The following is a 25,918-nucleotide window of genomic DNA, read 5'->3' on the forward strand; positions in this document are numbered from 1 at the left end:
AAAGGCCTTCATTCAAGGAAATCATAAAGATCATTTGGGATGGTACTGAGGAGTGTTGCTTAGTCTTGGGCTGGGATGATGACGGAATCGGAAAGTTAACCCTTGGACTTCAGGTAGTTTGTTGTGGCAGTTATAGCAAGCTCAAAAGCAGTGTACATCCGTTCGCAGACTTTCTCCGAGAATTCGGCCGAACGGATGTAATTTAGCCTCAAGGCGGCGACCCGGCCTGGCTCAGCCTCCTGGTATTCCTTGAGGGCCGCTCGGGAAGCATCGGCGGCTGCTTGGTGTTCTTGCAAGGCAGCCTCAAGCTTCGTCACCTCATCCGATCGGGCCGCCTTCTCACCGGCCAGCTGCTCCATCAGCTCCTTAACCAGTTGCTCCAGGCCTCGAGCCTCGACGTTTTTCTTCTCCAGATCGGCGATGACCGCCTTCTTCCGATCGGTGGCAAGACTTATTTTCCGCTCGAGTGTCTTCGCCTGTCTTTCAAGTTCTACTAGAGCATAGGCCTGATCGGCCGTCTTCTTCCGTTCCGCCTCCAACAAATCCTGGGCCTTCTTGAGCTCTTTCTGCAGCTCGGCGTATGAGGGGCCTTGGGAGCCGGACGGGCCGCCCGAAGCCTTCAGCCTCTTTATCTCTTCTTCCACCATAGCCAAGCGGTTAGAGACAGCGATCTCCTCCACCCATCTTTGGCATGAATAGGAATATTAATAGCCGATCGGAATTACGGCATAAAAAACTTCGGAAGAAAACACACTTACCCCAGTGGCCTGCTGCATATGGCTGTTGGCCAAGTTGCCGAGCGGAATCAAGGCAACCCGAGCCCTAGCATCGGTCCACATCTCGGCGAGGGGCCCCTTCATAGTAATCATGTGCTCGGGCACAGTTGGCCGAGCGGACTCGGCCATAAGCTTCTCGGTAGGGAGATGCAGCGTGGCCCTGATCGTACGACTCCGGCCGGGAGTTGTGTAAGCAGACGCAGAACGATCGGAGGCCGGAGTGGAGAACTTGGATAAAATAGTCGAGCGTTGAACATGGCGAGGCACAGGAGGAATTGAGTTGACCGGCACCGCCTCGATGGGATCCGCGGGTAGGTCCAGGTGAGAGGGGGTCCGATCGGATGAGATCGCCTCAATCGTTGGGCCTTTGCCACGAGAAGCGTTTCCCTCTCGCAAAGGCGCATGGATTGCGGAAGTGGCTGATCGTGGGGGAGTTTCCGGGCGGCGTCTTTTTTGCCTAAGCGGGCGCTCTTCCTCCTGAATAGAACCTTCCTCCCGGACGGAAGGCCCTCGGCTAGAAGTTGCGCCAACCGCTGGCTCCGGGAGAGAAGCCTGAGCGGCCGACTCCCCCGCATTCGTTTCGCTCTCTCCCTCGTGAGAGCCGACCGGGGTGATGCCCAGTTGCTCCATCTCCTTGGCGGCTGCCGCCTCAAGTGCCTCAGCTTTCTTCTTCAAGATACCGACCATTATTGACTCCATAACAACGTTTGCTGCAAAGGAAAAAGAAGAAAATCAGTTAGCAATCAAGGTGAAAGTTCAAGTAAAATTCTTACCAAAGCTGCTCGGAAGAGGAGTCCGGATCGGACTCAGACCAAATATGTACAGTACGTCCTCTTGCAGAAACTTATTTATGTTAAGCTTCAGACTGGCCAGCAGGTTCGCAGCCTGAAGATAATCCGATTAGGTCTTGAACCGCTTTAACTCAGGAGAAGTGGGCGGTTCGACCTGCCATTTGGTTAAGAAAGGAGCCCGCTCGGGGAGACGAAGATAGAAGTAATACTCCCTCTAGTGTTTATTGGAGGAAGGAAGTTTATCAAAAAAGACAAGGCCGGGCCGGACTTGGAACATATAAGTACCCGGTTCGAACTGTTTGGGATAATAAAAATAATAGAAGATCTCCGGTCAGAGAGGAATGCGGTGTATCTTGAATAACATCACAACACCACAAAGAAGGCGGAAAGTATTGGGAACTAAGCTTCCGAGCGGAATGCCAAAAAAGTTACAGACATCCGCGAGGAAGGGGTGAAGAGGGAACCGCAGACCGACCACGAATTGGTCGCGGAAAAAACATATACCTCCGCGCGGCGGTTTGTTCGGCCGAGCGGAGGGTGAGGGCAAAATAAGTTCAAAATCGGATGGGATAGCAAAATCATTAAATAAAACCTTGGCGTCGCGTCGATCGAACCGCGACTCCATGGTAGTGTACCATGGGCCGAGAGCTAGATCCGAGGGCTGAGAGGAACTGACCATTGTCCGAACGGGCGAAACCACAAAAGGCGAGGAAAGACAAATGATAGAAGGAAGAAGATGACAAACAATACAGTGACCAGAGAGCGAGAACTCGGCAATAAACACGAGGATAACAGAGAAGGAGTAAGGACCTTACAAAGAAGCTGAGGATCGAAAGGAGGAGGCTGGAGATCGCCGGAAACGGAAAAGCGGGATTGCCGGAAGTTTGAAACGCCATAGGAAGCTGTAGAGCACGAGAAGGCACAGATGCGGCGGGGGGCGGGGGGAAGGCAAAGACTTTATAGGGTTGGGCCCGAGCGGCCTCCACCGTCGGATGCAGGTCACGGTAACCGAAGCACGCATCGGGCCGTCCATTTCAGACCGCCTCTGTCTCGTCGTACACCACGCCACCGCCGTACGATGACGGCAGCAGCGCCACGTGGCATTCGGCTACTGGAGTGCATTTAATGAGCGCGTGCTCGGCCTTAATGACGGAGATTGGTGCAAATTCCGAGGAGATTCGAGGGAGGGTGGCGTTGACTGAGGCCGTAGCTACCCCCACACGGGCCAAGCGGAGGATGGTTTCTTGGATGCGCCGCTCGGCACTACTGGCGTCCAGTCAGTCGGACTATGTGCCTCCTTCGACTAAACTTGAAGGGGAGGCAAGTGATCCGACAGTAAGGTCGGGGGACCCCCTCTGGAGGAGAGTCAACGTCACGTGGAGGTCAAAAGGCAAAATGGTCAACCTAAGGTCTGGCCGATCGGATAGGAGTTTAGGGTTAACAGGCCGACTGGCCGAGCGAGTCCGAGCGAAATCAATAACCCCCCTGACAGGAGTCTGGTTTCCGACGCTCAAGGTGAAAAGGGTAGTCGGGCCGAGTGGGTAGTCCGCTTGGCCAAGGCATAAAGCAGCATGGGCGGGAATAAGCTCGTCCGAGCACACGACTGGGAATCTTCCCGGTCGGACCAATACCTACGCCCGATTGGGAGTAATGTGCTGGTCGAACAGCTGGACGCTCGGCGCGGAGAAAGGAGACCAGACGACAAAGGGAACAGTGGGAGCATCATCCTCAGAAACACCTGTCACTGACAACAGGTATGTTCAACGACCAGGCCATAACGCAGAAGCCCAAGACGAAATGGTCTGCCGTCCCATCAAAGAGATGCTCGTACTGTAGCAGTATGGTGTCAGACATGCTCTGCTGGCATGCCCATACCGAAGTAAGGTGAGGTACACGTGTACGCCTCGATGGGAGTGCACAAGCCTCCCCATAGCTCTATGTATATGAGAGCCCCCCAGACTTCAAGAAGGTATGCAATCTCTGATTCTCAACTCTACTTTTTCACTTGCCTCTTGCCTGACTTGAGCGTCGGAGGGTCGTTGTCGGGAAACTCTTCCCGGCCTGACTTCTTTGCAGGTAGCGGCGGAGATCCACATCACCAGCCGGAGACAGCGGAGAGCGCCACGCTCCCAACGTCCATCCACTCATCACTCGGACAGGATCAGGGATTTTTCATCTATTTTTAGAGATTCTTTATATTTATTTTTTTTCTTCTAATTTTACAACAAACAGTTTGTACTTAAAGCATCCGCATTGCTCGTTAATGGGAGTGTTATAACACCCCATTGATGTTAAAATCAATGTGAACACCCTTTCATATTAACACGTTCATGGCTTTGAAAGTGTTAATGTGGTATGGGGTGGGCTAACCCTGGCCCACCCTGGTAAGTGTATTTTTTTTAATTTTTTCATTAAACAAATATAAATTTTAAAATTAAAAATCAAATAAAATAGGTAAATAATAAATAATGAATGTATTTTTAGTAATAATATTATTTTTTTAAATGGTAATAATTTATTTTTTACATACTTTTTCCCAACTATTTAGATTTATATTTTATATTATTTTATTTATTTATAATTTATTTTTTATTTAATTTGAATTAAATTAAAAAATTGTAACGACTAGTTAACTGTTATTATTATTAATAATAATAATAAATTTAATATTTTAAAATTTATTTATTTAATATGATATAATTTTAAGATAATTGAGTGGACTGTGGGACTCATGAATAATGAGTATTAACATTAAAAGGAATGTGAGTAAAAGAGATATATTGTTATAACGAATATGTGACAATGGACTCTATGTTTTTTGATGAGATGGTGAATATTATAACATAGATTCATTATGGATGCTCTTATTCCTTGTATAATGATGGAACATAGGGACATTATTTTCAAAATCTAAATCTCATTTCATGAAATTAGAGCCCAAAGAAATTTAGGAAATGACATAATTTATCTTTTATACTCTTCGCATTGTTATTTCATGTTTGTGCCTCTTCTCTATAGCAACTAGAATTTCATTATATCCAAATGGCGCATAGCTTTAAAAGCTTACTTATGAGACCCAACTTGATTTCCTTCCTCCAGCATAGTACGAAATAGTGCTCGAGAGGTTCCATACCTCTTTACTCTCGCACTCTCTTGGAATAGCTCACGCAAGCGTTGACAATCTCCCTAGCACTCATGTTCTCATGCTATCTCTGCAACTCGAGAGACATAGAAGATAACATGATTCATTGCACATCAAGTGCACCTTTCATATACTGAGAATAATATGACTGATTTTCGTCTGAAGCATTGGGTGTAGGCTCTTTCAGTGGTTCATCTTCGAGCACATAAAATTTTCTCTGGTGTCTTAAGACAATTTTGAGTTTCCTATACCAATCCAGGTAATTGGAACCGAGGAGGATATTTTCTTTCTCAAGAATGCTTCGCAGTGATAAGGTACTCGTGTTTGTCATCTAAAATTTAAAGTAGAGTTTTAGTATTGGTGAAATATATTTAATAAAGGTCTTTTATAACTTCTACTATTTTATTTAAGTCCAACATCCCTCACTGTTAGAATCAGGAATTGGTCGGTAACAATTCCTAATAAGACTGAAACCTTGAATCATATAGAATGCACACAGTTGAGCTGTACCTACATGCTACATTCATCAAGTAGGTCTTAACTTGTCAATCACAAATCTATGTGGCTTTCGGTATGTTATTGTTGAGCTTTATATTCTCAACACTTGCCCTCAACTCAGTTAACCTTAGCTGAGCTAAACAAGTCAACGAATTTGAGTTAAGTCAACCCACTAATAAGTATGATAAATTATAGATATTTTGACACAAGCCCACAACTGAGTTGTACCGACTTATGTAAAAACTCTAACTATCATCATAGTTATTAGTGGAGGACTTTTAACAGATCTTGACTTTAATATATTTAAGAGATTTTATAATTATTAAAATGTCTTACCATAATTAGCTTCTTGTGCATTTGCACAATCTCATTATGAGATTTATCTCCATTAATCCTTTTAGTCTTTTAAGACAAATAGGTCTCAGAGATTTTAACATGTTAATTTACTTATGTCATAAGAAATTTATATCTAGATTACAACATGTATTACTTTATAGGTTTTAGACAAAATTCATTTCTATCATGAAATGTTACGACATATAACTTGAAATAAAGAAATTAAGATTTCTTTGAAATCTCTCGAAACACTGATTCCTCAAATAAATTTTGAAGAATCGGTTTCGTACTATATGATTCAAACACGAATTGGCTCTGATACCACTATTGGGATCGGAGCGCAGCGGAAGACATATATTGAATCATGGATCGTTTCGTGGTACATATAGTTTTACACATAATAACATAAAAACATACCTCGAGTTCTCAATAGGCTTGAATGATATTACAGACAGATAAGAACACCACGTGTGACTCCTCTAGCGGTATCTATGCGCACTAGATCATGAACTTGATACGATCCGCTAGGTGCTAGCCTCTTGGATCAACAAAGCCTTGGAAGCACTACTGATCTCTTCCGGTGGAAGAAAATGAAGAAGAAGTTGACGAGGGAGTAATGGAGAGAACAAAATCTACTCTTGTATCTTTCCGAGGATGACTACTTATAGCCTCCAAGGAATACGAAGAGTTAAGATTTCAATTAATTCATCATTTATGATCTTCATTAATTAGGAAGATGAAGAGTTATAGACTCCATAAATTCTTTATTTATAATCTTCATTAATTATCATTATGATGACTCTTCGAATTCTCCATTAATCATCATGATTATGGCTATTCGAATTCTCTCTTCTTTGTATCAAATAAATCCATATTTGATCTTTATCTCGACTAGCTTCCGATACCATTGTTCATGCCTACGTGTTATGCGTGCGACCCTCGAGGTTTTATATACGAAGGCAGTGTAAATCCATACACAGACTAAGGTAACCGTCTAGCAACAGTTTTTAGCCACCCAAAGTGATAAAATTAATATCAGTTATAAATTGTAAACCACCATGAATCGATTACTGTGTAATTCAATCTCTTCATCTAAGCCTACATCTCAATTAATTCGATACATTATGCATCATTACCCAATTAATTATTTTTCTTGATTTCCAAGATATAATAAACTCCTCTTGAATGATAAATCATTCCTTCCATGGCTATGAATTTTGAGTCACTAATATCTCTATCAAGTGGTTAGGATGCTAACTCTTAATGCAAGAGAGTGATTAATCCTTTATTGACTCAATACTATTCTCTCTATGCTTTGTCATACACTCAACTACCGTATTAATCATAATCCGATTAAAGGCTGCTTTTAACAACGCCAAAGCACATACCTCCACGTATAGAATAAATGAAGATATTAAGTTAAAACAGCAGTTACACTCATTCATAAGAGGAATAACCAATGATGTTTAATATGTGGTCTCTTCTTGAGCGGGTCGTGTCCAGTGTACCTCTAAACTCAAGGCACCCCAAGTACAACTTGGATATACATCACTTGGTCTACTCGACCTAGTCATACTCAGCGTTGATCTAGATATCCATGTCTCCTCTAGATATTTATCCGATCAAGGATGATTTTCAAATTAATATACCCATTAATCTGTGGAATTTATCATTAATCATATACGTACAGAAAAATAAATAATTAATGATAAATTTTTATCTTTATTAAATAATTATCCATAAAATATATAAGAAATGTCTTGATACATAAATACACACATTAACAGGATCTTCATCAGACTCTATGCAAGGGTATGCAGCTGAGGAAGAGGAGACCTTGAGACTACCAGCTGAGAGGGAAGTCAACGTTGGGAGATGGACATCCACATTGAGCAAGAAGAGGGCAATCGAGGAAGCATGCAGCAGCATATGGATGAAGGTGCATTGCTTTGTCTTCCATTCTACTATGCTTTATCTTTACTTCTTTAGCTTTCCTATATATTTTTTTTCAAGTACAATACATTTGGCACTCATGAATCAATGTTGATTCTTGGAAAACGATTCACCCAATTGAATTTGTTATTTGATTCAGTATTCATTAAGTCAAAACAGAATTAATAGCTTCCTCAAACTGGAATTTTATGAATAATGTTGATTCACTTCTCTTCCATTGTTAGTTGTGCACTTGTAACTTCATCCCTTTACAAGGAATGTATGTCAATAATATATATGAATGTAGGCGTGAAATAATATAATAATAGCAAAATCATAGTGGATATTTAAAAATAAAAAATTCTAAGGGTAAAAACAAAAAAATCTCTGTCAATTGTCAAGCTTCATGAGATTAGTTTAAATTTTAAGGAACAAGTTGACATTTTCCTGCACTTCAACAATCAAACGATAAGAACCACTACGGCATTTGATTTATATTCCAAAAATGGACAAATGCCGCGGAGACGCAACGCTTCACGCTATCTCTCTCTCTTTCCCCCCCCGCCTCTCTCTTTTCCACCTTTCCTCTGTGCTCTCCTCGCTCCACCCTCAACCAAACCCTAACACCCAAGCGAAACAGGGCAATGGATCTCCCGGCTCCCCTCCTCCTCATTCTGGCGTTGGCGCTTCCAGCGTGGACAGCCCTCGCGGAAGGCGGCCGGAGGATCCCGACCACATTGGATGGTCCGTTCGTCCCCGTGACCGTCCCGATCTACGGCAGAGTGGCACCAAGGAACGCCGTCGATTTGCCGGACTCCGACCCCAGGGTGCAGAGGAGGGTGACAGGGTGGGAGCCTGAGCAGATCTCCGTCTCGCTATCGGCCACTGAGGATTCCGTCTGGATTTCGTGGATTACGGGTTTGTGCTCCGTGTTAGTGTATAGTTTAGGACTTTTGAGTTTCGTCTCCCTTTCTCAGCGTTCTCGAGGAATTTAGGATTATCGCCTCTCTTTCTCTTGTTATACATTTTCTCGTTTTGATTGAATTCTCTTATTATTCTTACCTTTGGTCAAGTTACTTTAAAAATAGGAGTGCTTTTCTTCCCCTTATTTAGTTATTTTGTTTATCTGGATGCAAAAATGCCAGTTCAATTTGTAGTTTTTTCCCCCTTCTTTGCATGAGTTTACTAGAGTAAACTGGCACGAACAGCTGAAAGAATAAGGGAGAGAACGTACCATCTGAAATTTTGTTTATTGAGAACGAAATGACGAATTCAGTAATTATAGTGTTGAAGAACGGCTATAAATAAGAACAGAATTCTAGAGTCAGAAATCAATCTGAGGGTAACAGAGAACATAAAGAAAATTAGATAGTTCAAGTTTGAGTAGCTCAATACATGGATAAACTGATGAAAATCAAAGAGGAAACATCAGAAGGATTATAAATGAAGCATTGCAGAGTATCACCTTTACATTTCAGAAAAGAGAAGTGTGTGTATGTTCATGCACCTAATCCTCTGTTGTTGCCATTTTGTCGCTATTTGAGATGAAAATAATTAATTGTGAGATGATGGTTGTTGAAGGCACATCGATAATGTTCCAACCAAATCTACATACCTAGGCTTGCACTAAAGATATCCAAATCTTATGAGGCAATCCAGGAATCTGCAATCAGAAACCATGCTATAATATTGTCAACAGAATCCCTTTGAGAAGCAGCTGGTTTCCAAAATCTTAATCATGATCATTTTGAAAAAAACCACCACTGGAAGGAAAATTCTGAAAATTCAGAGAAATCAATTGGCTTTGAATAAAAGTATCTGTGTGCACAAGTGATTCTAATCACTTTGAGAAAAATTCATGTCTGCCAAATTAACATCAAATGATGTTTTCTTGCACTTGTTCCTTTTTTTTTTTTTGCTAGTTTTGATGCAGGCATATGGATTTAGTTCTTTTTGAGTTAGGCGAGTGACAATTTTGTACAGTAGAGAAATATTTGAGTTCTGTTCTTACTTCCACTTTTGAGGCATCTTTCACATTGTAAGAATTTGTATGTTATTGTAAAAAAAATAATATCTGACGTTAATTTTTCACATGCACATTGTTCTTCGATTCAAAGTATAGATCTTTCCTTTATTGAGTTCTGGAATTGTTTTTTTGTTTTTCTACTGTAATCTGATTATTGCTGTAGTTTAAATCTTCATGTCAACATGCAGGTGAGTTTCAAATTGGCAATGACATTGAGCCATTAGATCCTACAATTGTAGCAAGTGTAGTCCATTATGGGATTTCAAAGGAAATTCTGACTTCTGAAGCTACAGGATATTCACTCATTTATAATCAATTTTATCCATTTGAAGGCCTGCAAAATTACACTTCTGGGATTATACATCATGCACTACTAAATGGTATGCTTGCAGATCTTATTTGTTTATGTGGTTTGACCTGTTCATGCTGGTTCTTGCAAATCATTCACCACAGCATTTAATTTGGTGAGGTTTTATATGGTAGCATGAGGCTTGCAGCTTCTGTCCTTTTTTTCCGTGTGATATGCTTAGATTATATTTCCTAGTTTTATGTATTTAGTGGAATTATACACATGTATTTACCATTGGGTCTAATAGTTCCAAAGAAAGTGCTTAAGTAGTAATTAAAAATTTGGATCTGATATTCTTATTGGAGCTGATGACACAATGTACTGCTCCAGTACCCTTAAAAATGCTTTTATCATGTTAATGCTGCTAAATAATTCCTTTGCAGATCTGAGACCAGGGACAAAATACTACTACCAATGTGGAGACCCATCAATACCAGCTATGAGTACCATCCATTCTTTCCACACAATGCTTGCTTCGGGACCTGATAACTACCCAAAATCGATAGCTGTGGTTGGAGATTTGGGTCTTACGTACAATAGTACATCCACTGTGGATCATATGATGAGCAACAAGCCAGATCTTATTCTTTTGCTAGGGGATGCTACTTATGCAAATTTATATTTGACAAATGGGACAGGAGCAGATTGTTATTGCTGTTCATTTCCAACAACTCCAATACATGAGACCTTCCAACCTCGGTGGGATTACTGGGGAAGGTTTGTAAGCTTGCTAACACTTCTTTGAATATCTGTCTATCTTTGCTAAGAATACTAGTATTAGGAAAATTATCCATTTATGAATATTTTGAATTCAAAATTGCTGCCACCGATGGAATGATGTTTTCTATAATCCCTTTATAGATACATGGAGCCTGTGATTTCAGAAATTCCAATTATGGTGATTGAAGGAAACCATGAGATAGAACAACAGGCTGAAAATAAGACATTTGTATCTTACAGCTCAAGATTTGCGTTTCCATCTGAAGAAAGTGAATCATTTTCTACATTTTACTATTCTTTCAATGCTGGAGGGATACACTTTATTATGCTCGGAGCCTATATTTCCTATTACAAATCAGGTCAGTTTAGGCTTCTTCTCACACACTGCTGATGCTTGTAGCTTGGTTCCAATTTTGATATTCATATAAAGCTGCTTGTCATTCAAGTGAAGGATCAATGTCTTCAATTTTGGAATGCACACAAAATTTTCTGATTTGTAACCGTAAATAACTGCCATACTTCTTTAGTTGTTACAATCATTCAGAGTTGTGTGGATTATAATTTCTGAACATTATAAATCTCTTTTACTGGAGCAGCGATTTTTGAAATTTGCCTACCTCAAACTTCAATTGAAGGAATGAAAGTATGAAGGCGTTATGTATGTAGAAGTATGTTAAGTGGTTGAGTTGCAAAATATTGTTGGCATCTGATCCACCTTGCAGCAACAATATATGTAGGCCAACATGAACTAAGAATAGTACATGTATCTGTGGATATGAGAAAGTCACTAAGGGTGGCAATTGATGTTTCAAGGTCAAAAAAGGAAATCACCTGCATGCCCATTTATCTTAGACTATTCAGTGTAGACTCTAGGTTTTAGATAGTTATCTGGCTTACACTACAAGGTCAGTTAAAATTGAGACTGAAAATTGGACTCAAGTGATGTTTGAGTAGAATTTGAAGAAGGTAAACTTGTATTGCATGTTGTATTCATAAGAGACAATATATTTAGAGAGCTCTAGACTTAGTTATTGGAGAATGCAAGCAACAATTCCTTAGTTTTAGATCAACACAGTGATAGAGAGGACAAAGAGAGGGGTCTCAAGAGCAAGTTCTTGAGTGGGCTTCTCCCTAAAGTGTTCATACAACAAACATGAAAAAGAATGAAGAAAAAGGGAATCACTCAAAGATTTTAGAGGACTGATGGACATCACTCAACAACCTTTGCTGCTAAGAAGATGGAACCATGTGGACAATAAGGCAGTAAGCATGGAAAGAAAGAAGAAAAAAATTGAGGAACAGATGAGGGAGAAGGCAACAAATAGTAGATGCTGCAGAGGAACCAATGGAAAAATAAAGAAGCAAAGAGAGTTTTTCTGGAAGAAGAATTTTTTAGTCCAGAACAGGAAGTTGCACTTTATCTGAATGAACATGATCAGGGAGGAATTGAACTACCGAGCCATGAGAGAGAAGGGGAACCAAGACACTTGGAAGAACAGGGGTCTGACATATTCCTTGTGGAGACGATACTAGATAATGTGCAAAGATCCTCACAGGGGCAGTCAAGGCATGGCAAACTAAGAAAATTCATTTCATTCCATATTTCCATGAACCAAAAATTTAAGACTCGTATTCTTATATTATTCATACTTTATTCCACTCCAAAACTAAGAATGCATATTCCTATTCCATTCCCACTTATTTCATTCCTTGCCAAATTCATTCCATGAATCAAACATATTGGAAGATTTTGTATAATCTAAAATTGTTTTCATGTATAAGGGTTACACTCACTGTAGCATCTTCCAAGGTAGTATGCCCTTTACAACTCTCTCCATCATAGCAATCTCCTAAGGTAAGTTGGTCTATTTCAGGTGAACAATACAAGTGGTTGGAAAGAGACCTGGAAAGGGTGGACCGAACACTAACTCCATGGCTGATAGCAACTTGGCATCCCCCTTGGTACAGTTCCTACAAAGCCCATTACAGGGAAGCTGAGTGTATGAGAGTGGAAATGGAGGAGTTACTTTACTCGTATGGCGTTGACATCGTATTCAATGGCCATGTAAGACTGTTGTCTTTTCTTAAATTGCATTATTTCCATGACGATCTCTCTGCTATTTTTCATTCTAAAGAAAGGAGTTGAATGAAAAATGAACTTAATTATATACAATTATTGTAAAAAATCTTAAAAAATTGGCTTTGAAATTATATCAGCTTCTTTGAACACAAGGTGAAGTGAGCTTCATTGATTTCATTATCTTGTGTAACCCACATGTTATATCACCTTTGCCTATCATTCTTCTTGAAATGACAAATTATTAGTACGTTTGCATTGAATTCTGAACTATCTGATCATCAACCATCTTCATTCCCCAATATTCAGGTTCATGCATATGAACGATCAAACCGTGTGTACAACTATTTGTTGGATCCGTGTGGTCCAGTCTATATCACAGTAGGTGATGGGGGCAACCGAGAAAAAATGGCAGTTAGGCATGCAGATGATCCTGATGGATGCCCAGAGCCATCGACAACATATGATGTGCATATGGGTGGATTCTGTGCATTCAATTTCACCTCTGGCCCTGCTGCAGGCAAGTTTTGCTGGGATCGTCAGCCTGATTACAGTGCTTATAGAGAAAGTAGCTTTGGACATGGGATTCTAGAGGTAAACCATTATTTTCTTTGTTACTTGCATAAACGATCCCAGTATCAACCATGTTTCAAACTGGTTTCTGTTTTTTCACTGAACTTTTAGATTCTTCAATCAGGTTACACTTATCTTAACCATTCTATTCAAGCCAAAAATCTACCGGATTAGGGATCTAAATACTTGATTAAAATAACTAAGAATTCAATCATGAAGTAAAGTATTTACAACTTACGGTGTAGATGATTTGTTCACCATCTTTTGCACTTGCATCATTTGCCAAATGCAGGTGAAGAACGAGACTCATGCTCTATGGACGTGGCACCGGAACCAGGATCTTTATGCCAGTGCTAAAGATGAGATTTATATAGTCCGGCAGCCGGACAAGTGCCCTGTCCAGCCGATAATGCCATCAGATTTTATAGGAGGGATCAAGGGTAATCTAGTGGAATAACAACCTATTTTTTCCCAGTGGGATGAAATTTTACAAGGTACATAGGTTTGGTGAAGTCACGGTGTAAATTGGATGAAGGTCAAAATTACAAATTTAAACCTATCTCATCAGGGTGAATACTTATTTATTGTGTAGCCCTAAATTGTGCTTGATATGGATTACATGATACTTTATCTCAATGTATATGGGCTTGGGCATGCAGCCTTGCAAAAAAGTGTTTGTTTTAATAATTATTTTTTATGGTTTTGAACTATATTTATCGCACAACAGTTTGTTCTTCAACACAAAATGTTACATTCTAATTTTGGATCTGTTGACTTCTTCAATACAACACTAGCCCATACAAATTCAGAACAGAATTTAGTTACTATATTCGCAGATGCAACACAACTAAGCTCCTGCTTCACTGAACAGCGGCGAGTGGTGGTTCTCATTTCTCTTTGTCAACAAATGGTCAAAAATTCCATTTTGGAGACGTATGAGCAGCAGTTTGAGGCAGCTTCCTCTGATTCACCGAATTGTTCTGCTTCTTCATGCTCGATGAGACGGTTGGGTTGTAATACTCATGGATCCCTTGTGCCGACACTGATGTTTGCGATCGTGTCTTCCTTGCAGTTTGCGAGGCAAGGTGCTGCTTCTGCACGGCAGCTTTGGATGCTGATGTTGTCGTTGAGGACCATCTGCTGTAGTTGACACAGCTTCTGCTCCTGCCCACCTGTTGAAGCTTGGTTTCTTTGGCACTGGGTATATTTCTACTCTCCATTGTCTCAGCCGAGTACATGGTTTGCTTCTCGCTACTACAATGCTCCCACTCGTTCAATGCCTCTGGAGATGAAGAGGAGTGCATGTCACTGCAGTGATCTTGCCAAGTACCAACAGGTGGGAGCTTATATTCTGGTTTAACATTCACTTGCGATGCATTGTCGGATGAAAACTTGTTTTCTCTCTTTGCAATTGTAGGCTCTTTGACATTGTTTTGGTCAGTTAATTTTTTAAGTGGCAGAGGTAAAACGATCGACCTTGAGACCTTGGGAGGGAAGTTGATGTCCAAGAGCTGCACCGGAGCTCGTTCCTTCTTTTGAATCGGTCCAGGAATTAGTTTTGGCGATTCGAAAATCTCTGGAGTAGGAATCCCCTGGTCATGGATACAATCCAAGTCCATAACCAGGTCTTCGTCAGGGCAAAATATAGCATTAGAGTTTGACGAGCAACTTGGCCCAAGTTGATGTCTATATTTTCGGTCTGCAGGTGGGGATAGCGTGATAGCCTCATTCACCTCCTCAGGTACTTTGGAGACACGCCGTGTCTTCAGTCCCGTAGACATCAACTGAACTGCAGGCAACTTGGGCTTGCTAACCTCATCCAAACTGCCCTCCCAATGCTGATACAACCAATTGCATATGACCGAAATGGGAATCCCAAATTGGGTGGAAGTATCCTTCTTCAGTGACAAAGCTGTCGAAGAAGATGGAGGCGATCTTCTGGTGGGAGACGATGCAAGTTTCATGGGATCACATATCATGAAAGCTAAATTGCCTTGAACATCAAAACCAGCAGATCCAGGGCACCATGGCACACCATCTGTAGACAACTTTATGAGATTATCGGTCGCTACAACTATTTTTGCTTCGCCAATCTTCAGCTCCTTTTTCATTGTGTGCCCTAATAGGTAAACCAAATTGCCCAAATCTAGATTCGGGTGGCAGCAGATCTTCAAGTGAAAGGGTTGTTGCACCTGTGAGGTCGAATCGTCATCCAGTATATCAAGTCCCACTATAGTAAGATCGAGAACGGAGCTCGTTATGAAAAATCTGAAAAAGAACAAAGAAACATGAGACGACAACACTAAGATAAATGAAGTATTCATCTAGAAAGTAGAAGAACATTAATGCTAATTATTCATTAAGTGCATGAATCAATAGTTCAATCGCAATGAAGTTTGATGTCAATAATGCATCTGTGGCCAATCCTAATTAAATTGTTGGAACTCATAGCTGCTTGTATTACACATTTGTAGCTATTAGATTATGGGTGACAATTTGGGCCAAGGGATCATAAACAATTCATGTCACCTTATCCTGCAACGAATTTGACTCTAACATGTATACAACCACTTCAGTAACCACTAACCAGATCAAAATTAGTTAGATCATCAAACTTGAACACAACTTATTTATTTGTAGAGATCATAAAAACATCAACTAGTTTATGCAAACTTGGGGATCACATTGTGTCGTGTAAATGGATTGTGTCATCTTCACTCACCAAAAAGTTAGATCAAACACGAGTTTTTAATGTGTAGGTCAGCTACTCTAGTAGTGTGGAATGTATCCAGTTGACACTTCAATGTCATATCGATCTACGTACATAGTCAAATCTCCACTTTCAATATGCAGAAAGAGGTCAATTTGGATTTTCTATAGTTATGATAGTCAAATCTCTCCACTTTCAGTTGCTCGAAGAATGCTAAATTCCTAAATAAAAGGGGGAAAAAATCTTAACAATATAGGAACTATGTATTCTCATGTACACAGGATCAGATCTGGGACAAATTGCAATCGCCATTGGCATGCTTTTACCTACTTCCAGATTGATCTACAATCGAATCACCACACTTCAAAATTTCTAATTCAAACCCTGAGTTACTGGGAAGCAGGAGAATCTCGAAACAAATGAGGAAAATCAGTAATGAAGCAGGAAGCAACTGACCTCTGAGGGACGAGGCGGCCAACAGCGCAGCCACGGAAGAGTTGGATCTCGGCCGCCTCAGCCACCGCAGCAGAAGGGAGACGGGCATGCGTTGTGAGTAGGAGGTTACGGTGGATGAGGAAACCAGTGCCTGCGCCGCCGCCCCCGCCTCCGGCGACGGAGATGGACGCGAGCGCGAGGCCTTTGGACGAGAATATGCTGTCCTTCATCCTCTCGGATCTCCCCCCGCCCGAGCAGAAGCACCACCTCGAACCCTCCCCCAAAACTCCCATCTCGCCCGCAAGCGTCTCCTCCAATCCGAGAAAGTACAACCCAATGTAGCGTCACAGAAAGCGTACGGGATCTGGTGTTTGCCGACGGTCGGTGCCGGATTATCTGGACGTCAGCCGGCACGGATCTGTCGGCCTCTCTCTCTCGGCAGAGGCGAGGTGGAAGATGTGATACTCTCACTCCCCTTTCCCTGTCAATCTATTTCAGATATTTTTATACCATCAAGAAATGTATGATTTATTATTATTATTTAATAAGTTCGGTGACATTATCCGATTAATGTACATTCAAATGTCAATCTCTGAGCCTACGATGCCATGACAAAGTGTTTCCGTAGTTAATTAAATACGATTTTGAAGTACTGCGGATTAATTTTCTCCGATTACGGGCTGCCGAGCTGTTCACGCTTCTAACTTTATCTTGCTGGGTCACCTGGGTTCAAATAATTGAATATCTCAATTATGAAAAAAATATCAATTTCTTCCATATTTTTTTTCACTAAAGATTTCAGTTTATTTTTTTTTTAATTTTACCCCTTATTTACTTAAAAGGATGGACGCAGTACTGATACAAAATAGAATTTCTCCACGGCTGGCCTCACTCGACCGCAGATGGTAAGCCCATGCGAGGTTGCCTTCAGCAACCATGGTTGGTGGCCCCACGCGAGGTGGTCTCATGCAGCTGTGGTTCGTGACCCCGTGCGAGGTGACTAGTGAGATGGCCGGGTTCAAAATAGAGATATAAATGAATCGAATCAAGTTGAATATTTAGAAAAATTTAAAATATAAATTCGGTTCGAAATAGATATATTCGAGTTCGAGTTCGATTCGAACTTCGAAAAATTCAAAATATTTGGTTCGAGTTCGGTTTGAATTAGGACTCGGGTTCAAATTAGTCTTGAAATATTCGAACATGTTCGTGAACTATTCGAATTATTGCTCGAAAATTTTTTCGAGTCAGTTCGAAAAGTTCGCAAACCGACTCGATTTATTTGAAACCCTAGTTCAAAGGCTAAGTGTGGTCGCACGCACTCACCACACTCTCGCAGTGGTTGACCCCACGCGATCAATCGTGGCAAGGGCGGAGTCAAGTGTAAGGTTACCCGGGAGCCCCAGGGCTCGATTAAAAATGTATTAATTTTATCTATTGATTTTATTGATTTTTAATTCTCAAATAGAAAAAGAATTTTAACAAGGGACTCTTTGAAAGACATTTGTCGATCCAGCTATAAATCTGAACTCTGTCATTGAGCCATGGAAAAATTCAATAGACTATTTTTTTTCTTTAAAGAAATCTTTTCTAGTCTCTCCCCTATCAACTTTTTCTTTTCTCATTCTCCTTCTTCAAGTTCCCTTAATATTTTCCCCATTTTCTCTCTCTTTGTTTATCATTACTCAAGAGATTATTTTTTAAAAAAAATCATCCACTTTCAAAATTATTAGGAAGAAATTTGAACATCTAAATTATTAAATAAAAATAAAGAGTATTTATTTATGATTATTATAAGATATGGAAGGCAACGTAATTATTTCACAATGAAATTCATGTTGAGAGTGAAGAATGAGACAGTGAATTAATGCGGCCTAGAACATTTATTTGTGCAATTAGTGTTCTTCTCTGGCTTGCGGTGTAAATCATGTTTGGATTTACTACTGTACTTGCAAAGCTACCACATCCATTGATTTACTTGTTTATTTATTTTTTGGGAAAGTAGTTGTTAAAGCCTTAAAGTTTTATGTTGGGCTTTAATAATCGATTCTAAATCAAATGGAATTGAAAGAATCAATTGGGTAAAAATAATAATAATAATAAAAGTAACACTTTATATGTACACTTATTGTAATTTTAAAACTTGATTACAATCATTTCTAATTTAATATAAATTATTTTAATATAAAAATAATCCATATATAATAATTTTGATAAGTTAAATTTAAAAAATATATATTAAATCAATTTGCTTGGAGCGTTAGAATTAATGTAAAAGAATGATATGTTTGACTTAATTTAAAATAATAACAAAAGATGCCGCTTTGCATTATAGTATTAGGATTAAATAAAAATTATTATTTATTAAATATAAATTCAAAATTAGCTATTTTTTGAGTTTAAGTTTAAAAAGAAAATTCTTTGCAAAGTTATTAGGTGAGTGAGTGATTCACTAGTTTTTATAAAACCCGAGTTTATAGGATTTAATATAAAAGTTTGAAACATATAATTTATTTTTTTTCAAAAAAACGCATTCAAATATCTGTATTTTTTTCATAATAATTCAGCTTTATGTATTATATTTTTTTAAAAAATATATATACTGAATTTGAATGTTAAATGGCCAATTAAACTTTCAAAATTATGATAAAGGATAAAAAAATCATTTAATTTTATTTTAAAATGGGATATCCTTTTAATATCAGATAATTAATAAAATGACAGTAAGAGGCAAAAACAACATCCGCCGTCTGTGGGAATCGAACCCACGACCACATGGTTAAAAGCCATGCGCTCTACCAGCTGAGCTAAGACGGCTTTTTCTTTTTAACAATAAATACTAAAATATCTTCTATGTTCAAAGTCATTCAAACTGTTTTTCTTTAAATTATTGATACAAACATTGTTTTTTTGGTAACAATTGTTCTCATCAGCTTTAATTTGATAACTTTATGTCAGATAATCATTTGCAAATTAGTTTGGGTCTAGCACGAGTTCAACTAGTCTAGTTTATCCACATGGGTTAGTCAATCCAGCATGAGCGAAGTGGATGTAAACTAGGAAAGTTGATGTGTGCCAATTATTCCGTTTGGTCTCAAGGCAATCCAACAATTTGAGTGATTTAGAGAGGTTAGTCTAGTTGGTATGGAACACAGGGAACACTAAGCATTTAAATAGACTAATTAAATCCTCTGATCTAGTTAGGGGTGGTTTAGAAAAGTTAATCGAGGTAATCAACTTAACATACTAGTCATGACAGTTGGTTCAAGCGAAACAATCAATTCACGTTGTCCAAGCAAGTCGATTAGTCTTATTAAACTTGTCAAGGTAAGCAAGTGGCATAGATCAAGTCGGGCCAATCAATTAAGTTGGTTCAACAGAACAAGCCATGTGAGTCTAGCTAGATGACTTGACGAGCCAAGCAAATATTACTCAGAGGGCATGCCCTACTTGTAAAAAATGTTATATCAAATATTATAATGTTATAAAAAATGTATTTTTTTTCAAAACGGACGAGCGCCTAAAGTTGTAGAATATCAAAGGTCCTACTTGTAAATTTATCAAAGAGTGTACTTGCTTTCGTAGATTTTCTATAATGCCCCTCTATCAACCATCTTTATCGAATCCATTTTTAAGAAAACCAACAACTAACTAGATGTCATTCTAGTTAAGTGATAGTCGTTAATTAATTTTGGCTAGAAGTGTTTAATAGTCAATAGTTATCGCTCATCAAATTGTGCATTCGTTGATAATATATGATGACTTAAGGTAACGTTTGGTTTAGAGGTTTGAGAATGAGCGAATAGATTCATTCTCAAATTTTGTATTTGGTTGACATGAATGGAATTAAGATTTTAGAATGAAACCCAAAATTTGGGTATAGATGAAACTCACACTCTCCGTTGGATTTTGATTGAATGAGAATAAGAATTAAGTTTTAGACGAAAATACCCTTAATATATTTATTCAATTTTTCTTTCATTTCACTCTCTCTTCATGTTCTCTCTCATCATACGTTCTCCCTCCTCATTCTATCATCACATTTTTTTTCTCTCAACATACTTTCTCACTCCTCATTCTCTCTAATCATACATTCTCTACCATTTTCTCTCATCGCACACTCTCTCTCTCATTATTTTCTCTTTCTTCATTCTCTTCTCATTTTTTCATCATGCTTTCTCTCTCATCATACTTTCTCTCTCCACAATCTTTCTTACCATACTTTCTCTCCATATTTTATCTCATCATACTTTCTCTCTCTTCATTCTCTTTCATCACACTCTCTTTCCTCATTCTCTCTCATCACACATTCTCTACCATTATATCTCTCTGTATTCTCTCTCGTCACACACACTCTCTTATTATTTTTTCTCTTCATTTTTTTCATCATACTTTCTCGCTCCTCAATCTCTCTTACCATACTCTCTCTCCATCTTTTTCTCTCATCATACTTTCTCTCTCTTCATTCTCTTCCATCACACTCGCTCTTCTCATTTTCTCGCATAACACTTTCTCTCTCTTCATTTTTTCCCATTATGCTTTCTCCCTCATCATACTTTCTCTCCTCAATCTCTCATTTTCTCTCATCACACTTTCTCTCTCTTTATTTTCCCATCACTCTTTCTCTCTCAACACACTTTCTCTCTCATCATACTTTTTCTATTCTCAATCTCTCCTATCACGCTCTCTCCTGATCATTTTCTCTCATCACATTTCCCCTTTCTTCATTTTTTCCCATCACATTTTTTCTCTCATCACACTTTCTCTCTCATCATATGTTTCTTTCACATTCAACTTTCTCTTCCATCTAATTTTTTCTCTTATTATCCTATAAGGATAAAAAAAGAAATTTAGGTTTATTCCGATTGAAAATGTTCAACTAACCAAATATTATTTTTAAGAATGATACTCAAATTCATGCCCATTCCCATTTCACAATATTATGATACTCATTCGCATTCTGATTCCTAAGAGAGAACCAAGCACCACCTAAATCTGGTTAAGTAATTAATTTTAATTAATTGGAAGTTATCTTCAAGCAAGTCAATCGAGTAGTCAACTCAAGACATTTTACTTATAAATACAACAGTTCTATCTCAACTTGAATTAACTAAATGATAATTTAGTCGACTAAAGTGAATTGAGATAGTTGAATTTTAAAAATATCGTGCTCTCTATTTGCATTGAGTCGATTAAACTTAAAGAGGTCTTGACTCTTGAGTCTACTAATTGTGCAATTAGTATATGTTGGAAGACAATTAAGATAACAACAATAGTCATTTGAGTTGATTGAGAGGTGTTGAGTTGAGTAAATTTGATTTGAGTTGACTAGAATCACAATCAATTAAAAGATAAGCATACGATCTTATCTAGTTGAGTTGACTATAGATTGCAACTGACGGGCAAGGCTCTGGTAATGAAGATTTCAATCAACAAATAAGGATTTGAGTGCTCATTAATCAAACTCAGTTTGAAGGTTATAAATTACAAAAAGTAAGAGAAACTCAACTACTTTATTTTTGTGTGTTATTTTATTTCTAGAGCTTTAAAGTTTTACCTCTAATTTCTTACAAGTTTTGATGAAGTATAATTTCTTTTGCTTTTCCTATTTTATCTTTATTGTAAAGAAAAGAATTTTACACTAGATTTCTTTGCATCTAAAAGGAGAATACGCCAGCGAAATTTTCGAAGACATTCATAATAAGTAGATTGTGGATTGTGAAGTAGAACTCGAGGGCTCAAACAACATTAAATACTTATACAAGCATAGACTTACACAATTAGGATATTGCATTTTGCCATCACCTATCTTTCAATAAAATAATCTTTATTATTATTATTATTTTTAATTAAGGTCGAGTAATCACCAATCATCAAAATAAATCTGAAAAATATCCATCATATTTAGGAATTACCAATATAGTACATAAAGTTAATAATAACTAATTGATTAAAGGAAAAGAAAAAAAAAGTTACATTGATTATATTAAAATCTATATAAATAGAAATCCGAATGCAAGCAAAATAACCAGCGTGGCAAGCTTGCTAATTCCATTCAACTGCACAAATATACACAAGCGGTTAATTGATAAAAAAAAAAAATCAATATTATAAAATATAAATATAATTTCTTGAAAATAAAAGTAGAAGACGATAAGGGAAAAAAAAACCCTAATCTAATTTGACTCACGTTTTTGCATCCCGAAGCGGGGGTACGAGGGGAGCCGCCGGCGGCGGCGCCGGGAGGGGAGGTGCCGCTGGAAGCGGGAGTACTTGGCGCCGGATCCGGAGGAGGAGACTGTGCAAACACTCCCCTGCTGAGATCCACCAACCCCACCGCTTCCAAGTTCTCGCGATCGAACTCATGCCTCTGCGGCACGCCGTTCGCAACCGTCGCCCCCACCTGCCACACCTGCTTCACCGTCGGCGACATCCCCTGGGGCAGCACCAACTTCCCGAAGATCCGCATCGCCCCGCCGGAAACTCCGCGGCCAGATCGGCCGTCTGGAAGGCGATCCGCCCCTCGGCGATCGGGCCGTACTCGGTGATGTTGTAGGTCTTCACGCCCATCGATCCGTTGGCCTGGTGGAAGCCGATCAGGGCCTGGCTCCCCCTCATGCCGCCTCCGGAAGGGTTGATGGCCCACGCCACCCACCCCTCCGGCGACGCAGGCGTCGCGACGAAGGCGATCGAGAGGTTTCGGGCGGCGGAGTCGTAGGTCCAGTGAAGGGAGGAGTCGAGGTGCGGAAGATCGCGGCAGTGCGCGAAAGTGCGGTCCGCGGAGAATGTGGTGGAGGAGCACCGGCTGGCAGCGGAGACGGAGGCGGATACGGCGATGAAGACGAAGAGGAGGGCGAGGTTTAGGTGTGCTCCGGTCGCCATGGCTTCGATCAATGTGAGTTCTTGTCTGTTTCGAGGTGAGGTGGAATTTTATAGGGCATTGCCGTTTGAAAACTTTCGGGCCGGTGCAATTGATTGCTAAAAGCGGAAGGCACCAACGCCGTGATGTGACAACACCTCTTTTTATAGCTTCCACATAGGTTGTTTCTAATCCGCGTTATGGCAACGTGGTTTGAACAGAGTTCGGGTACTCTATTTCCATTTCTATCTGTCCTCCTATTTTACTATTGATCGGACGTACCAGATTATATATTAATACATCATGATACTATTAAGATTTGTACAGTATCTTCGTGATGTGCAAGACATTCTTAAGATGTAATCTGACCCGTCCGATTGACAGTGGGACACGGAGACAGAGTGAAATGGGGACAGAGGATCTGAACTCATTTGAACACGTTCAATTGATTTGTTTATATACAAATAATAATAATAATTGATCCTGTCGGGAAGTTGAGAAACGAACCTGTCGATATGACGTATCTGAAAAATTGATCGCATCCCCATGACCAAGATGGTGAACTGTTTTCTGTATTGACCAAGTCGTCCGGAATCCTCGGGTCAACAATACCTGTAGTCATCGACCGGGTTGCCCCGATGTCTGGTACCTCGGTGTTCGAGGCGAATCCCACAAATATATAAGCAGCCGAATACTAATAACAGAATAGTGAAATAAATGCAAGAAAAGTACGATGACGTACCCTGGCCCCGGGGGGCGTCCTCGGATGGGTCGATGAACTAGTCGCGGTGCTGATCGAGTCGCCGCTGGCGTGCAGAGTGGATAGATGTCCACCATATGAGTAGCTTGCTCCGGTGACTCAAAGCCGGACTCAATATGGATCCGCAGGACGGAGCACGGTTCGACTACAGCATCGGCTCGCAGGCCGGAATAGGGACACGAAGACCGGAATACAAACGCGGCGCGAGGGCCGAACACTCCATCGGCTCGCAGGCCGGAATATAGACATAGTACGATACCTGAGCACTCGGACGGCTATGGCTTGGAGGGTAACGATGGCTGACAGGCGGTGCCGGCGGCTGCGACAATGGTTGCCAGAGATGACGACGCTAGACACCGAAGGCTCTGGCTGGCCATGGCAGCTGGGGCAGTGGCCGCCAGTGGTAGCGTTGGCTGCCGGAGGCGACAATTATCGCTAAGGGCGACTACTACCGCTGGGATGGCGCGAACTGCCAGAGGCGATGCCCACTAGGGGCGGCGCTGGCTGTGCTCCGAGGCGATGCCGGCGTGGAGAAGGGGTAGCAGCGCCCTCCGCCGGAGGCAGCCGAGGTGTCTGTCGACAGAAGGAGAGGGTGAGAAGGGAAGGATAGCCCTGGCGGCTACCGGCGTGAGGAAGATCGGTGACAGAGGCATCCTGGATAGTGCATGAGGCGCTGGCCGTGCTCCGAGGCGACGTCGGCGTGGAGAAGAGAGACGGGGACGAGGAGAGCATGAGGTTCGGCTGCTGGTCGTTGCGAGGGCGGCGGTCTGTTCGTGGAGGCTTGCCAGCGAGGAAGGAGAGGAGTGAGAAGAGCGCAGGTGGCGACCAGCGATGGCACTGGCGAGGCGCCGGAGAGGATAAGGAAGATGGTTTTTTTTCCTGTGTGCGGTGGCAGAACCATGAACCCCCCTCCTCCTCTTTTTCCCTATGAACAATGCTTCTTTAAAAGCACTAAAGAAGCACTAAAGCCCTAATATGTGAAATGACCCAAATGCCCCCTCTCTTATATATCCTAACCTGCATCTGGATCACAAGTCTCACATTCAAGTCTAGTCGAAAGAGGCGCAAGTCCGACTGACTGGACCAAGTCCCAAAACAGAATCACTGCCGAACACGAAATCATATCACTGTGCTCATCTTATCACGTCGAATGAGCAGCTGTGGTGATGCCAGGCAAGTGACTCAAGTAGTAACGAGCAAGCGACGAGAAATAGTGCGGCCCGGGCAATAGAGATAGTACTGATCGGATAGAAAGGCGGGAGATCGAGTCGAGCGCGCGATCAAGAAGGTGCCGATCAGGTAACTGAAAAAATACGAACCAAGTAATTCAAGAGTGCGTCGCGTGGGGGATGATAGCCACGCTGAGCGAACTACGAGAAATGATGCTAAGTCGGCCACTGGATCGACGTCGAGCTTCAAGCAAGCGATGAGCAAAATGATAGTAGATCGAGTGACACGCGAGATGCCGAGCAGACTGAGCGACCGAGCGGTGCCAAGCGCGTGACCGTGAAGATGCCGACAGGGGAGATCAGAGAGATGTCAATCGAGCTACCGTAAAATGTGACCGAGCGACCTGAAAGTGTCAACCAGGTGGCCATAAAATGCTGACCAGACGAGCGAGCAAGCAAGCGAACGCCAAGTGAGTGCCCGGACAAATATCGAGCGAGAGGCAAAGCTGCGCTGGGCAAGAGTGGAGCCCGAAAACTGAGCGAGAGTGTAGCTCGTGAAATCAAATGCGCACGGAGACGAAAGTCGTGAGCTGAACGGGTGCATCGCACATGGACTGAACTGGGGTGTAGCCCGTGAGTCGAAGGCGCATCAAAGTGAAAGTCGTGAGCTGAACGGGTACATAGCATATTAGATACTCTGATCTGAGACGAGTGGAGATACTCTTGTTCGTGATCATCGAAGATAGCTCGACCTCGAACAGAGGA

At 40.8% G+C, this 25,918-nt stretch overlaps 2 protein-coding genes, 1 non-coding gene and 1 pseudogene across 3 annotated transcripts; 1 reads left to right on the plus strand and 3 right to left on the minus strand.

The window, feature by feature from the left end:
• Nucleotides 1–7,991: 7,991 nt before the first annotated feature.
• LOC121985854 (purple acid phosphatase 15-like) lies at nt 7,992–13,860 on the plus strand. The gene is made up of 7 exons (XM_042539541.1): nt 7,992–8,393; nt 9,690–9,881; nt 10,234–10,567; nt 10,712–10,929; nt 12,445–12,635; nt 12,957–13,241; nt 13,513–13,860. Exons 1-7 carry the CDS (start codon nt 8,120–8,122, stop codon nt 13,675–13,677), a joined length of 1,659 nt encoding a protein of 552 aa, XP_042395475.1. The 5' UTR covers nt 7,992–8,119; the 3' UTR covers nt 13,678–13,860.
• A 40-nt stretch (nt 13,861–13,900) lies between these two features.
• On the minus strand, nt 13,901–16,845 carry LOC121985855. Its single transcript, XM_042539542.1, has 2 exons — nt 16,387–16,845; nt 13,901–15,488 (listed from the first exon to the last, which is right to left on the minus strand). The coding sequence occupies exons 1-2, from the start codon at nt 16,656–16,658 to the stop codon at nt 14,132–14,134; spliced, it is 1,629 nt and encodes a 542-aa protein (XP_042395476.1). The 5' UTR covers nt 16,659–16,845; the 3' UTR covers nt 13,901–14,131.
• Nucleotides 16,846–19,109: 2,264 nt separating this feature from the next.
• TRNAK-UUU lies at nt 19,110–19,182 on the minus strand. The gene has a single exon. It is a non-coding gene; the product is annotated as a tRNA-Lys (tRNA).
• Nucleotides 19,183–22,358: 3,176 nt separating this feature from the next.
• Nucleotides 22,359–23,247, minus strand: LOC121987028 (annotated as a pseudogene).
• Nucleotides 23,248–25,918: the final 2,671 nt, after the last annotated feature.

The sequence above is a fragment of the Zingiber officinale genome, chromosome 5B, assembly GCF_018446385.1.
Source record: "Zingiber officinale cultivar Zhangliang chromosome 5B, Zo_v1.1, whole genome shotgun sequence".
In the NCBI taxonomy this organism is placed as follows: Eukaryota; Viridiplantae; Streptophyta; class Magnoliopsida; order Zingiberales; family Zingiberaceae; genus Zingiber; species Zingiber officinale.